Source organism: Carassius gibelio, chromosome B11 (assembly GCF_023724105.1).
Source record: "Carassius gibelio isolate Cgi1373 ecotype wild population from Czech Republic chromosome B11, carGib1.2-hapl.c, whole genome shotgun sequence".
NCBI lineage: Eukaryota > Metazoa > Chordata > Actinopteri > Cypriniformes > Cyprinidae > Carassius > Carassius gibelio.
In genome coordinates, this window is record NC_068406.1 from 11,747,456 (window position 1) to 11,763,453 (window position 15,998).

Here is a 15,998-nt window from a genome sequence, read left to right on the forward strand (position 1 = left end):
TGATTGGTCCGCCGCCGACGCTCATGGGAAATGTAGTTTTTCCGCAGCATTCGACTTAAAAGAAAATAGCAAGTATCTACCCCCGAAATACCTTGAATAGCTAAATAAATAACAAAATAACAGCTAATTAATTCCAGAAAAGTAAAAAAATATATATTTATTGTATTTTATAAATTTGTTTAAACTCTCTTTTTATAAATTTAGTGGGTTGTTTATTTATTTGTAGGCTGTTAATTATTATAAGAACAACTATTTTTGGTTATATAATATATTGTATTATATATGTATTGATATGTTTCTTTACACAGAATGGCCTGTGTGTGGGGGGGGGGGGGGGTGTAGTACAGCTGACTTTCTCTTGTTTGCCCTTCAGTGGTGACAAATGACATTCTTTAGGGCCTCTTTTAGAAATGTATTTCGTTGAGACTTATGTCAATATTGACGCACTGATTTCAGCATGTGTTCTGTATGATTTGCGCTTAGGCAGGAGATAAAACCTTGTTTAAAGTAATAGCTCGCATTGATTTTTCCACATGGAGTGCATTTCCTTCGTTGGACTAGCTAGAGCAAACAACATTAGGACAAAGCTAGACTTATCTGTGTTTTTACCGCCCCCGTGTGTCTGAAAGTAGTCATACTTTATACTTTAGACACTAGTTTAAATTCCATTTAGCCTGTTTAACAGTTATTCAAAAAGTTAACCGGTAACAATTGAGTTTAATATCTGTTTAATTTGCATCTTAAGTCTTTATTTCTAAACTCAAGATAGAAAGACAGTAGCCTACTCTCAATTTCTCAATTATTTTGCAACTCGAAATTTCTGTGAATGTGCGAGACTTCTGATTTATTAGCAACGATGTGTACTGTAAATGATTAGCCTAGAAGAATCGTGCAATAAACAGGAAAACCATTGTGTGAAATAATTTGATAAGAAATACCATTTTGAAATATTAAAATATAAAATGAAACCGCATAAACATAACGAGTTCTTGTAGCTAACACTGCTAACAGAATATGAAGCTAATGACAACGCAAGTTTCACACATTAAATAAGGTGGATAAACATTAGCCTAGTGAAAGGAATATAAAAGTGTAACCGCATAATTTCCTTGTGAAATGAAGATTATATCAGATTATAATTGGATAACACACGCAGACAAACAGCATTATAGGGAAACTAATTTAGATAAATTGGAGCAATTTCAGCAATATGCAACAGAAGAAACATTTTGATTCTGAAAGAACCTTTCAGTGAATCGTACTTTATATAATAATAAAGTACTTTATTGGCACAATGAAAAACCTTTAGAACCCATGGAACTTTTCTATTGGACCAAAAGTTATTTATAAGTTCTATCTTTAGATTATTTAATTGTTTTCAGACTGATACAAAAAAAGTTCTTGAAACAACGATTCACTGAAAGGTTCTTTCAGAATCAAAATGTTTCTTCTGTTGCATATTGCTGAAATTGCTCCAATTTATCTAAATTAGTTTCCCTATAATGCTGTTTGTCTGCGTGTGTTATCCAATTATAATCTGATATAATCTTCATTTCACAAGGAAATTATGCGGTTACACTTTTATATTCCTTTCACTAGGCTAATGTTTATCCACCTTATTTAATGTGTGAAACGTGCCTTTATTTTAAAAGCTGTATTAATGTACATTCAACTTTAGTATATTTCTGGAATTCAGCATGTCTGTCAAATCGAATGAATTCAAATATTATCTGCACATTTTCTTGTGAGGAGGAAACACAAACCATGTGAACATTTTCAGGAAACTGCTGCTTCAAAGCAAGATTCTGTTTTGACATAAACAGCTTTACACTTAAGTGAACAATCAGCAGGAAGGAAAAGAGACAGCTGCTGAGGGAGGAAGAGAAGATCTGTAGGTTTGCTCCCCGGAACTGCTTTCAGACCAATGTGCCCTTGAAATAGACACCTCATCTCAACCTGCAAGGTTGCTTTAGATAGATCTATGACACGTAAACAGATCATTCAACTCCCCTTTGCATTGGTCACCTGTCCGGTGAGCCACAGACACACCAAATAAACACGTGAATATGAGAAATACAGCTGTAGACTGAATCAAGAATGATTGAATATTATTTATTCTTTATTTTATTTTATTTGAACATTGTTTACAGTACATTAACTGCCAGCAATGTACTCGATACTGAGAATAAAGAAAATAAAGACATAAACTGGCTTTTTAAAAAGCATTTTTAAAAATTATTAAGTTTTAATCATCAGACTAAACATCATCTGACTATTTACAATATACAAACTACAGATGTGCTTATAATATAAAGGGTTTACATTTATGTACATTATTTATAAATGCTGCCATGTAAGTAATGAACTCGTTTAAACTGTTACAAACAGATGACACTTTCATTACATCACAAGGGAAACATCACACAGAATGGACACAAGTACACAGCTGCTAAAAAGACAATTCAAATCTCCCCCCTTCTGCTACTTTGTAATACCTTGCAGATTTGGAGATCATAGCGGTGTGATCTGCAGGTGCTTGAAAAGTGCTGCTGTCAGCCCAGGCATCAGCTCAAAATCTACTAAGCTGTGCGTGTAAAAGCCTGGGGATGGAAGCACTGCATCATGGGGGATCTTGTCGTTCAGGTCAGTTTCTGGTGCACCCCTGCTAATGCTCTAGTTGCAGCAATCAGACTGTGCTTTTATAAAGGGAACTATATTTATCCATGATTCATCATTGATACTAAAGATTTTTCTACTGATAGGAAGTTTATACGATTTTACTGGTTAACTTGAACTAACGTCATCATAAAATCAATATTTTATGCAGTGGATAAATCAGACAGGAATTATTTCTCCTTAAAAATACTCATAGAAATTATGCTCTGTTTTAATAATCATAAACACTATCAAACTGAAAATTAAAATCTCTCTCAGTGAATCTCACCAAATGTCACCCCAAAATCAAATGACAGAAAATATATTCCTAGCCTATATATATATATATATATATATATATATATATATATATATATATATATATCGTAATTGAATAGATATGCACATCTTGGGCCGATAAGATTTTTTAAAAATATATATATATTTTTATATAATGTTGATTTTGTGCTGTTTGTTAGAATTCTTTGAAAGTGCCAAAAGACCAGAAACATCTATTAATTGTCACTTTTGTCCACTTTGATTTGTCCTAGCTGAATACAAGTATATAAATAATGAAACATATATTATATATTTATTCTTGTCTGATTTTGGGGTGAAATGCAACTTGGGCAATGTGACTACTTTCAAAGTCAAGTTCAGACTTTGAATCATTTATAGCCACTGGTATATTTAAGGACGGATACTGGCAATTCTTTAACAACTGGCACATTTAGTTCTCAGGCATGTGAACAGACATCAACACACACTGCTAAAACAATGGGACACTTTTGTGCTTGAGAAAGCAACCACATTGGTGTGTGAGGCATTACACCACTACAAATAACATCTCACCATCACCAGAACACACAATTTAACACTTCTTTACCAAAAAAATGATCAATGGGGTATTTCAGTGATGCACTTCAGCAATCATGCAGACATATTAAATCATAAATTTCTCTATATATGTCTCTATATCCAAAAGACCAAAGAGGGAAATGATGCCATGATAAACAAGCAAGTACAGATTGTAATCTGGAATAAATTACAGTGTCTTTTTACTGTCCGACAGGCCCTCGATGCAGCACCAGGGACATGTAAAACACTGAAAAAATATATCGAGATATGTAATTATGCTAATACAGGTTCACAGATATGATGATTTAGTTATATGTGTGGCTGGTCTATCCATTAAACATGAATTAAACAGACAAAAATGAATAAAACAGTACCACAATTTATCCATTTAGACATCTTATAGTCCATTACAGTACATTCACATACTGAAGTATTCTTTCTCCATTAGCAAGAAGAGGAGAGAACACACACATACACACACACTAAAACACCACAGTGTTACCACTAAGATCATTATGGGCCAGTAAGTGCTTAATTTATAGTTTTTTAGGATGACAAGTTTCAATTACAATGTTTAAAATATTAATGTACCATGTTAGACATCCACACATTACTTTTTATCTTCAAACAATTTACAATTAGTAGTACATAGGATTTTATTCATATATCTGTCTACAAAATATATTAATCTATGATTATGTTGTAAGTTGTAGCTGGGTCAAGAGACTGAGCGCAAGTTGTGCTTCAACCGAAAGTGCTACAGTTTCAATATTCGCCGAATGACCAAAATCATCTGTCTACTTGTGTTAATATCCTCTCTAGAAGCAGAACCGATCAGCTTCCACCGGGCAATGTTACCTCCCTGCAGCTAAAACATTTATGTGCATCAATGCACCACATTTGTTTCTCCAGTTAAGGAGAAGACCCTGTGAATCTATGTTTTTTGGTGTTTCAAAATCAGTCTGTCAGCAGAACTCATGGGATCATTATAAACTGACCCTATGATTAACTGTGCTTTCCCATTGCAACCAGTAGTGTTCCTAAAAAAAAGAAGATTGTGCCTTTCATCTTGGATGATTCTGTCTTTTTAAAATCTAAATCATCTAAATATCGCATTTTAGCGAAATAATCACAAATATTGTAAGAGGATGTGAGAGACAACCTTGAGAACACCAGATGAATCGGAATACTCTTATATATATATATATCGTGTATATCTATGCTCATATATCTACTAATATATTTATCTCTAAATACTGTAGAAAGGATAAATATTATAAATCCATATAAAATGTGACCAGTTCATCTATACGTACAGTTTGCATAAATTTGAAATTGTGTAATAGACTGCAGCCAAATGAAGGCTGGATTCTGGACAAGGCTTCTCAACAGCCTTCAGTGTCAGATATCTCACAGCTATTGCACACAGTATTGCTATATCTAACATGAGATATGATGAAATATGCTTTAATAACCACCAATCCTCCCATCAGGACTGAGCACTTACTGTGATTCTAATCTCTTGTGAATGTGGCTGAAGGGCAGAGGTACTGTATGAAGGGATGGATGGGAGGTTGGGCCAGTGGATGAGTCTGTTTGGTTAGAATGCAAAATCCCTTTTGTTTGCAAACCCTGCATACTGCTTTTTTTCTTGTTCTTGTTATTTCTCCCTATTTCCTTGTCCCAACCACTCCTTTTTAGGAGCGGATGGCCTTTAAATGGATTTAATGCCGGCCTGAGATGGGGCAAGACCCCATTTACAGCATATGCAGGTCGCATGGCGAAATAATACAATAATTGAATGCAACTAAAGCTAAGAATCTGGTACTACTCTTGTGACTGATCACTGAGAGATTATGCATCCTCCCCAACTACTGACCCGAAAGTAATACTAAAGAGCATAAACCATTAGAGGGAGAGGCCTAATGACCACTGCTTGCATTGCTGGTCCCTGATGTCCAATCAATGATGATGAAGCTCAGGCTCATTATCATAAACAGGACTCCTAATAAGGCGAAGCAAGCAGCCTATAAAAGAAGGAGAGAGGCAAGATTATTAACAATGTTGCCAAAATGATTGATGAAACATGTGATCTAAAAAGTATTACAAATGAAATAAAATGAAATTTGCAAGCAAAATTAAGACTTTTCAGCACATTACTGTTTTTTTTTTTCATACGTTTTCTTGCATTGTGTGATTTAACTTTAAAATTAAGCACATTTAAACATGTTTTGTATCATAATTAAGCTCATTTAAGCACATTAAAATGAAATACATAATGAAATATGTATTCTAAAAATATGATTGGGTGCATATTATGAAGAAATGTCTGGGTAAGAAATTAAATAAAATGTGCAAACAAAATGAAGCCAATTTTCTTAACATTAAGGTATGTATTTATTGCATTGTGACATTTGCGACACTTTTATTTTATATATACATATTTGCAAACTTTACAAATGTATTTTTAAAGTTACTGTAATAAAAAAAGAGAGGGAGAAAAAATGCTTATGTCATGTTAAAAAGTCTTTAAAAAACACAAAAAAATATACTTTTTAAAGAATTAATTATGTTTTGAACGTTTCATGACACTCACATATACTAAAATTATACGTTCAGGTTTAGCCCCAAGATTCCTGGAGTTTGCTGTAATTTAAGGAGGAATTAGTTTACTAGTTTACAATAGTCTTGGGTCGCACCAAAGATTTACCCGAGGGATTTCCGAAGCTCTTAGCATGATTGGTTTTCAGAGGATCTCAATCTAACAGTGTGAAAGTTTTCAAAGCATCTACATTCCTACAAGAGGTAAGAAACCTTATCCCACTGTGGATGAATGGGAAGGAATCAAATACAGCATGTCCAAGTACTCACAATGATTTTCGGCGCCGAGCGCAAGGGTTCCTCTTCCTTGGGAACAATGCGGATGTAAAACACAGCTGGAAATATAAAGATGAGGCACGGCGCGGACGTGGCACCTACGGAACAATAAACACATGTACAGTAAACCTAAACCTTCATACTTCACTAACATCGTGCCTCAGGCCTAAGTCTTAACAGTGTCAGAAAATCTTGAGCTAATGCTATTTAAGTTTCATAAGCCACTGAGAGATTTCTCATGGCGGTTAGGCACTTGCAGAACAATAGTGTTCATTCTTCTCTGAGGTAGGTAAAACTCACAATTAGTGCTGTCAAGATAAGTGTGAGACCAGGAGAAACTATAATGTAATAAAAGGACCTTGCTGATAATTATATACACATTCCAAAGGAGATTAATAATGTGGCTGGCAATGGATTTATGCACGGCTGGAACGGTTCGTACAGTATTATAGTCTGAGACTTTAATGCATGTGGAAATAAAAGTGACTTGAGGTCCTTGAGGTTGTCATGGTGAAACTTAATGACACTGTATCTCACACTCTTTTCACACCAATGAAACTTCACAAGAAAGAAGAAGAGAATGAGTGCTACAAAGAGACTAGAATAGCACCAAACCCACCGATGACCCCGAAGATGCCCAGGATGTTCGGGGCAAAGATGACCAGTAAGTTGATCAGGGTGAGGAGGGTGACAGCTATGGCAATGTGACGTGGCCACCAGAAGGTTTTATTTGCGAAGAACAGCTGCTGAATCGCTCTTCTTACCTGAGAAAAGACATCAGAAGGCAAAGCTTTGAAATGCTGCCTGTCATCTGATCCTGTCTCCTCTAACAAAGCTGTAAGCTGGTAAGATGTAGTTTATTTTGAATTGTAAAGGTCTCAGATGTGTGTGAGAGTGTGTAAAACTCACGGGAAACAGCACGATGGGTACAGTGAGTGTGACGGCAGTCAGCACCGCCACACGAACGCACAGGATGAGTGTGTCGTACGGGTCGATTCGACTGTAGGTGTGCAACAGCTCAGCTTCCACCTTATCTACACACAAATATATTCATTTCAATGGAATATCAAGTTCAATTTCATTTTAAATGTAGAGAAAAGAAGGTTTATTCAATTATACTAATTCTTAATAATACAAATGATTCAGTAGTTCTCAAACGTTTTTAAAGTGGTGGACCATTTAAAAAAAATAATAATAAATTATATATATATATATATATATATATATATATATATATATATATATATATATATATATATATTTTTTTTTTTTTTTTTTTTTTTTTTTTTCTGAAAATTGTGGAGCACCTAACAACTCAAATCTGGGGGAAACCAGAAAATACTCTCACTTTTAATAAACCTTTTAATTTACTGATATTAAACAGACTAGTTAAGAAGCTGGACTGAATTGAATCAATTTCTGAACTGACACAACAGAAATATTTGATCACAAATAAATGTTAACACAAGTTAATTCATTAAAATGTGTTGATAAACCAGCTGAATCATTAATTTTTTTTGGTCATCTATAACTATTTATATATACTTTACAAAAGATAGGGGTTATTAAGATCTCTTAAATCATGAATTTTAAAAGATTTGATCAAATATCAAATGCATTAATTAAATATTAAACATCATAGCGACTGTTTTTGACATTGATAATAATAAGAAATGTTCAAAGTTTTTCAAATTCAGCTTTGCATCATAGGAATGTTAATTTTTTTATTTTTTTTAAATATATTAAAATAGAAAATGGTTATTGTAAACTGTAATATATATATATATATATATATATATATATATATATATATATATATATATATATATATATATATATATATATAAACAATAATAATAATAAAAAAAACATTAAAACCAAATTAACACAGTTTGAGATTTACTGCATCCATTACTCTTATTCCACACACAGTAATGGTTTTTATCCAGGCACAACGGCCACTAGATGGAGTGCTAGTACTACTTCAACATGACCTTGAGTCTATAACACTGACGAAACTGATGAAAATAGATCTGTGACATCAGCAAACACATGCTGACAGCTGAGCAGGTCTCAGTCTGCTCCTATGATTCAAAAGCTGTTAATATTACAATTTTGTATCCAAAACAAGAAAGAAAGAAAAAAACCGCTTTACCGCTGCAGTCACTGATCTCAGCTGGCCTCTGACATCTCAACTCAAGTGACCACTCAGCACATTCATCCTGACAGGTCTCACCTCCTCTTTCTCCTCAACAAAACCTCCTCCACTCTCTCCATCTCAGCTGAGTCACACTGCTGTCTCCTCATGATCTGTAGTAGTTGTCCTGGACGACCACATGACCTTCAGCAACTGTGGCAACTACCATTCCCTGCTGCTTCTTGCTCTGTAACGTACTGCATACTTCTGTCTTGCCCTAGATTTTGGTTCACTCAGCATTAGCCATCCAAGCCAGTTCAAAATCAGACTCAGAATCTTATCTTTGGCCTACAATGGAATCAACAGCCTGACCAAAATGAAACATGAACATTGTAAACTTGGAAACAGTTGCATGCATTTTAAGATACTTTTATCTGTTTTAAAATAGTGTTCCCTTCATATTTGCTCGTCCTGTACAAAGACTTTATGGATTCTATAGCTTAAGCCTTAGCAACTTTTTCTGTTAAATTTCTTCCAAGCTATTGTAAGTGTGACCACACCTTAATATTTCAATATTACAAATGCCACTGCAATCCGACTGATATTTTTATTGTCACTTACTCCTGTCATCGTGGTACTCATGTTCTATTTATTTTGAGAAAATTGTCACTGTATGCATGAAGAAAGAATGCACATATAGTAAAGAGAGTGATGGTAATAGTCCTCACCAACGAAGGTCAGATACCCGAACAGAGCAGCCAAGAGGTACATGACGTACATGACTCCAATGGAGATGTTGGAGACGTGTTGCATCTTTGTCTTTGTAGGGCTGAAATCAGTCAACATAAGGATGGGACAAAAAATAGTCATAATAGTTCATAAAGTTTATGAAGTTTATAAAGTTTAACACAATCCAGTCTCATCTAACAATCTCTGATATAGTCATAAGGCAGAAATATTTATGCTAATTTCCAATTTTGGCATTTTAAAGACTTCATAAGAGAACGTTGAAACTTTTTTTTCTATGTACTTAAATATAATATTCCATGTTTTGTGTTGTAATGTTGATAACCAGAAACAAATCATTTCAGCTTGTGTCTTCTTGTATAAAAGCAAAAATGAAGGTTGCGGTGTAGAGAAGTTTTTAGGGTGTACAAAATTGTAAATTCACTGCTGTTCAAAAGTTTGGAGTCTATAAGGCTTTTAATGTTGTTGCAAGAAGTCACTTATGCTCACCAAGGCTGGATTTATTTGATCAAAATACAGTAAAAACAATTATATTGTGAAATATTATATTACATTTTAAAATAACAGTTTATGGTTTTAATATACTTTCAAATTTAATTTATTCCTGTGATGCAAAGCTTCATTTTCAGCATCATCACTCCAATATTGGAGTGATCCTTCAGAAATCATTCAAATATTCTGATTTGATGAACAAGAAACGTTTTTTAATTATTATTAATGTTGAAAACAGTTGCTGCTTAATATATATTTTAAAAGAGTGATAAAAGTGCCTAAAAGTCTTTACTGTCAACTTTTAATCAATTTAAGTATTCATTTATTTTTTTTAAAAAAATCTTACTGATCCCAAACTTTTGAACAGTTTAACTTCAAATAGAAAAGGTTAGAAGTTTTTTTTTGTTTTGTTTTTGTTTTTTAATGCTAAAACCAAGCTAACATGCATATTGCTTTAGTTCTGTGGCTGTATTTTTATAACAGTATTTTACACCCCAATTTACTTTTCAAGTGCCAGGACCACAAAACCAGTCTTAAGTCACTGGGGTATATTTGTAGCTATAGCCAAACATAGATTGTATGGGTCAAAATATTATCTTATCTTATCTCTTTTTTTTTGTTTGTTGCCAAAAATCATTAGGATATTAAGTAAAGATCATGTTTCATGAAGATATTTCGTAAAATTCCCAATGTAAATATATATATATTTTTTTTATTAGTTATATGCGTTGCTACGGAATTCATTTAGACAGCTTTAAAGGCAATTTTCTCAATATTTCGATTTTTTTGGCACCCTCAGTTTCCAAGTTTTCAAATGGTTTTACTGTATCTCAGCCAAATATTATTGTCATACCATACAAACCATACATCAGTGGAAAGCTTATTTATTCAGCTTTCAGATGGTGTATACATAAAAAAAAAATAAAAAAAAAAATTACCCTTATGACTGGTTTTGTGAACATCTTTAAAAGAGCATGCCACAGATACTGTTGGATGGGGTTAACTTGCATTGAATCTGTAATATTCCTTGAATGCCTGAGTAAATCTGCTTCTTCCAGCATGGTTAAACCCCAGCTCTCTGGCCAGTGAAGCAGATGGGTAGCCACGCACAGTGTAATAGCATCCATATGCACAGCGTGACTCATGTGTGATTCTAGACCTGTGAAAGAACTTGCCACCTACTTGCGCAGCTCAGTGTAAATTGGCAGCACCTCGGGGTGGCACACGAACGCGAACGCCAAGATGGGAACCGTGTAGGCCGTCTAAAAGCACACAAACCAGACCACATCACGTCACCACGGATACAACAGCGGCAACCATAAACCCCAAACCCCACACTTTAAAGCCCATTAAACACTGTAGCACATAACAGAGAGCTAATTGTAGCTGTGATTAAGTCAGACTTGGACAGAGCTCAGGCCTGGACTCATTTAAAATGCCAGTGCCGTGCACACAGAGACGGACTGAGCTGACTACAGACTTACACATTTAAGAAAGCCATATGGGTTTTATATGCGAGTCATGCAAAGGCTTATTGAGAGCTGCAGTGTTTGTCATTTGATTTGGCTTAAAGTCTTGTATCACACGACTCATATGAATGTCACAGCATGATTTCAGTCACACGGTGACATACCTGTGAGTTGATGTTAAAGAGGCGGGGGGTGCAGGCAGGGTTCCCCTCAGGGGTCATCTCCACTCCTCCGCGATCAGCTGCCACACTTGTGTTAAAGCCCGACGTTGTCCTGTTATAGGCAAAGTCCTCAAAAGGACATTTCACCTGGAACTTCTTATAGATCACCTGGAGAGAGATGAGAGATTGAATAATTAGTCCTGGTTAGGTTGTGCTGATCTTGCAATGAGTTTTTACTCCACTTATAGTTAGTCACGTTGGGGTTTTTTAATGACAATTTCTTGATTTCTGTCTCTCATTATAATAAATTTTTAGCAAGTTAAAAGTCTTTTAGTATAATTCTAAAAACATGCCATTTCGGCATTGGTACATTTGTCTTTTTTTCCTGTAAAAACCTATTTTTAGAAAGTAAACATAAGAATATATTTTATATTGTTAGTAATATATCAAGATAAACACTTACTGGATTGAAGCAATCTTTTTTTTTTAAATCATGTTAAAATAAAAGTATCAAATATGGTCAGGCTTTTAGGGAACATGTATCTGTTCATTTCTTAATAATTATTGTATTGCATTGCATTATATGTTGTGCACCACAATAAATAAATATAGTGCTTTGATCATAATACTAAGCATTTAAATATCATCTTACTAAAACATATTATTGCGAGATATAGTGTGACAACTGATATTCATTTTATGCAGTTTGAGCTCCATATTCTCCAGTATCATACTTTATGAGCCATAAAAACCTGATGCATCAAATATGATCTCGAAACAAAAAACATATATTGACAGTATTGACATTGTCTAAAGGTTTAATAACTGTTCTATTTAAAAAAAAAAACTAGATTATTCTGACCATTATTTTATACAGGCTTAAGACTTAAAAAATGCATTGCTATAAATGTAGGTAGTATTTGTTTTTTATATATATATATATTCTGATGTCAGAAATCCAAGTAGGATTCTTACTGCTTGCTTAGTTTCAAAAGATGGTCTTTTTGAGATGGTTTAGCATGATTTCTCATGATATGACCCCTTTAATCCTAAAAGGTACACATCACTGCTTTATAATGTCCTTCATCAGTCACATGACCAGCCGGATGAGAGAGAGAGAGAGAGAGAGAGAGAGAGAGAGAGAGAGAGAGAGAGAGAGTATGTTGAAGTGGCTCCATTGTGTCTTTTCATTTGGTGCTCGTTCACATCACAGCAGGGATGATGAATCAAGAGAAGAAGAGAGAGGCAATTATATCATATTCAGACTGGACTTTGGTGTGAAGACTAGACGGTTTTATAAATCCAGCGCAAACATGTGGCACAGCCAATGCCACACTCACACACCAGCATGAGGACAAAGAGAGTGAGAGCCGTGTGCAAAGATTAAAGCTCCCGTTCAAAACTAGGTCAGTGAGGTGCACCAAACACAACCCCACTCTAAAAATACAAGACACACTCACACAACATCACACACTGATCCTGCTGGTGGAAAACATGAGCACACCCTAAAATCCCCCAGCTTACTGTAAGATTTATAAACTGCTAATTGGAACTGTTTCAAGATTAAATAATAATTTTCATGCTCTCAGCATTTTATTTAGAGATAAAATTCTAAATAGCAGAGTACTGCTTCGTGATTAGAATACTAAGCAGCACATGGCAACTGAATGAAGCATATTTAAAGGGATAGATAACCCCCAAAAAAAAAAAAATTTTGTCATCAATTACTTGGTTATTTTGTTTCTTTGGTGGAACACAAAACCATATGTACTTCATCAACATCACACAATCATGTGATTTTGTTCAAATTAGTAAACAGTTAAATAAACAAGAATTTAATAATGTGTCATTAATAATGTAACAAACTAGAAATGTTGCTTAAATTAAAACTGAACTAAACAACTGAAATAAAGTTTATAAAATATATATTTATAAAATAACAAAAGTTCATAACAATTACAAAAACAAACTAAAATTAAAATTGAAAAGATAAAAAAAAAAATAGCATGCACAATATTCATGAATACTATTATTTAATATATGACGAGAGCATCAAACATACCGCAATAAGGAAGAAGACCATACAAGTGAGAGAGAAACCGCTGGTGTAGCCCAGGTACCCTGAAACACACAGTGAGATGAGTAAGTGACAATTACCCACAACACCTCTGTGAGAAGTCTGATCATTGCAATACTCTTAATACAATTCAATACAGTATGAATGCTAATATTTTACATCATGTGGCTATACAGACATGAAATTACAAGCCGAATAAGATATGTGTGCAATTTGACATAAGAATCAGTTTGAGACGACTTACCAAGCTGCTTCATTAAAGCCAGCGGCAAGATGACACAGCACGATACAATGACAACCAGGTAATTGCCGTTTAAATACCACTCCCTGCCAAACAACACAAAAACAGAAATAGAAATGTTTCAGTCCACACTTCATCCGCAATCCTCCGCAGTTCTCTTATTAATTATTACTAATGCATTACATTTTCATAACACTAAAATGACTACTTGTATGTTGTTTAATGGTTTACAATTAGTGGACAACACCAGGAGAGGAGTGATCAGTGCCCTTTAAATGTTTCGTGGTGTGTGACTGAGCAGCTATTTGGACCCAAACCCTTGTGCTCAATCACAGGCCAATTTAGAGGAAATCCTCTCCCTCTCTAACTCGTCCTAAAGCTGCTAATCTTGTTATTCTGCCCCCATTAAGACTAGAAACATGGCATCTCTTGAAGAAGCTCTGAACAAAAAAAAAGACAGAGAGAGAGAGAGACTTATTAGGGACGGCCTGTACCCTGCCTGGAAATTCAGCTTGATATGAGACAACAGAGTGACTCCATCAAGCCAAAGACGTTCAGTTGAGGGGGGATTTTAACCGAGGTGAACGGTACCAGGTATAAGATCAGCAGCACTTGTGCTCGTCCATGGTACTGGTTAGCTCAGCATCCATATGTGTGCAATGTTCATTATCTTTCACATGGGCAGGAGTGTGAGTCAGACATTGAAAGGCATGCCAACACTAGCCTGAGTTACTCCTCTCAACAGTTCTGCACCCATCCACCCCTCCGTGTCTAGTCTGGATGAGGACATGTCTGAGTGCAGAATGAATGGCCACATTTACACGCTTTTAACCAGCTTTCTTACCAAAGTGACTTAAAATACATTGGACAAATAGCAAGACAGGAAAGAAGGAAAGCAGCCCCTTTCACACATGGAACAGCTTTCTGTCTTTTATCTGCATTGCCATCATTTGCATATCAGGACCAAATTGCTGTTAAAAATTGCTAACAAAAATATCCAGACTGTAAAAAAATTTCTAGTTCTAAATATATCTAGTCTGTTCTATGAGTCATTTGAACTTTTTTAAACCTGTTTAGTTGAATCTCATGATTTACACAAAAAAAAAGTTGCAGTATGTGGTCTGATTAATCATGTAATATTTTTTTTACATTCTTTATATTTCTTTTTACAGTTTATCCTAGCTGTCAAAGGTAATTATTTTTTATGTAGAATGCATTAAATACATAAACAATTTTACATAATACTTCTATTTAAAATAAATGCTATTAATTAGAATTTTCTATTCATCAAAGAATCCTGAAAAAAAAAATGTTTATTGTGGTTTCCAACATTGATAATAACAATAAAAAAATTATAATAATTTGAGCTGCTAATCAGCATATTAGAATGATTTATAAAGGATTTTGTGACACTCAAGACTGGAGTAATGATGCTGAATATTCAGCTTTGCATCACAGGAATAAACATTTTAAAATATAGTGAAATAGAAAACAGTTATTGTAAATTGCAATACAATTTCAGAATATTACAGCTTTTAGTTTATTTTTGATCAAATAAATTAAGCCTCGATGAGCATAAGAGACTTTCAAAAACATTTCAAAATCTTACCAACCCCAAACTTTTGAATTGTTGTGCACATAATACATTTTTTTGACATATTTTGTCTTGCTGGCAAAATTTACTGAATGGACTGTTTATTCTTCTTCCTTGTTTTTTATTTGTGTCACGGTCTACAATGACAGGTCTTTTTTTTACTTTCCTACTGGTGTTCATTTACACAGACTGTCACACATGTAGATTCATGGGCACTGCCTGCTAAAACTGAAATGAATGGTCACTGTTTACTGCTTCGTGATCCTCCTCGCTCGCTCGCTCGCCTGGAGAGGTGAGGAATTCAAATGAGGCAGCCAAAGGTCGTTTCCGTGGAGTTTTTGAGGCGTCCTCCAGAGTGTGTGCACAGGCCTTCTGACAGGCCGAGCTCCAATCACAGCATCTGCAGTCGGCTTGCGTCACGGACCGTCACACACATATACACACACATATCCTTTGCTGGCCATCCGAGTGTTATTGTCAGGAGAGATCTGACCTTCACATGCATACAAACCTGTTCTCATCAAATCTAGTCCATCTATCATAGTTATCCTCTAACACGCACACACTTCCACACAATACTGCCGGAGGATTTCAGTGTGACTCAGAAATCCTCAGGGACCTATTGATCTGAGAGAAACTGCACAGCTCACACATACACAAATTGGCAGGAATCATTACCAGGGGCCAAAC

The 15,998-nt window shown here is 34.8% G+C and overlaps 1 protein-coding gene across 2 annotated transcripts in view; it reads right to left on the minus strand.

The window, feature by feature from the left end:
* Positions 1–2,091: 2,091 nt before the first annotated feature.
* The window catches only part of LOC127968541 (sodium-coupled neutral amino acid transporter 3), a 40,536-nt gene continuing 26,629 nt past the window's right edge, over positions 2,092–15,998 (minus strand). For both annotated transcript variants that reach the window (XM_052569824.1, XM_052569825.1), the window contains 9 exons: positions 13,718–13,800; positions 13,459–13,517; positions 11,400–11,564; positions 10,949–11,028; positions 9,256–9,356; positions 7,300–7,424; positions 7,010–7,154; positions 6,385–6,488; positions 2,092–5,540 (listed from right to left, as the gene is read on the minus strand). In XM_052569824.1, the coding sequence (XP_052425784.1) occupies positions 5,436–5,540; positions 6,385–6,488; positions 7,010–7,154; positions 7,300–7,424; positions 9,256–9,356; positions 10,949–11,028; positions 11,400–11,564; positions 13,459–13,517; positions 13,718–13,800 (967 nt within the window). In that variant the 3' untranslated portion in view covers positions 2,092–5,435. The remainder of the gene's footprint in view (positions 5,541–6,384; positions 6,489–7,009; positions 7,155–7,299; positions 7,425–9,255; positions 9,357–10,948; positions 11,029–11,399; positions 11,565–13,458; positions 13,518–13,717; positions 13,801–15,998) is intronic.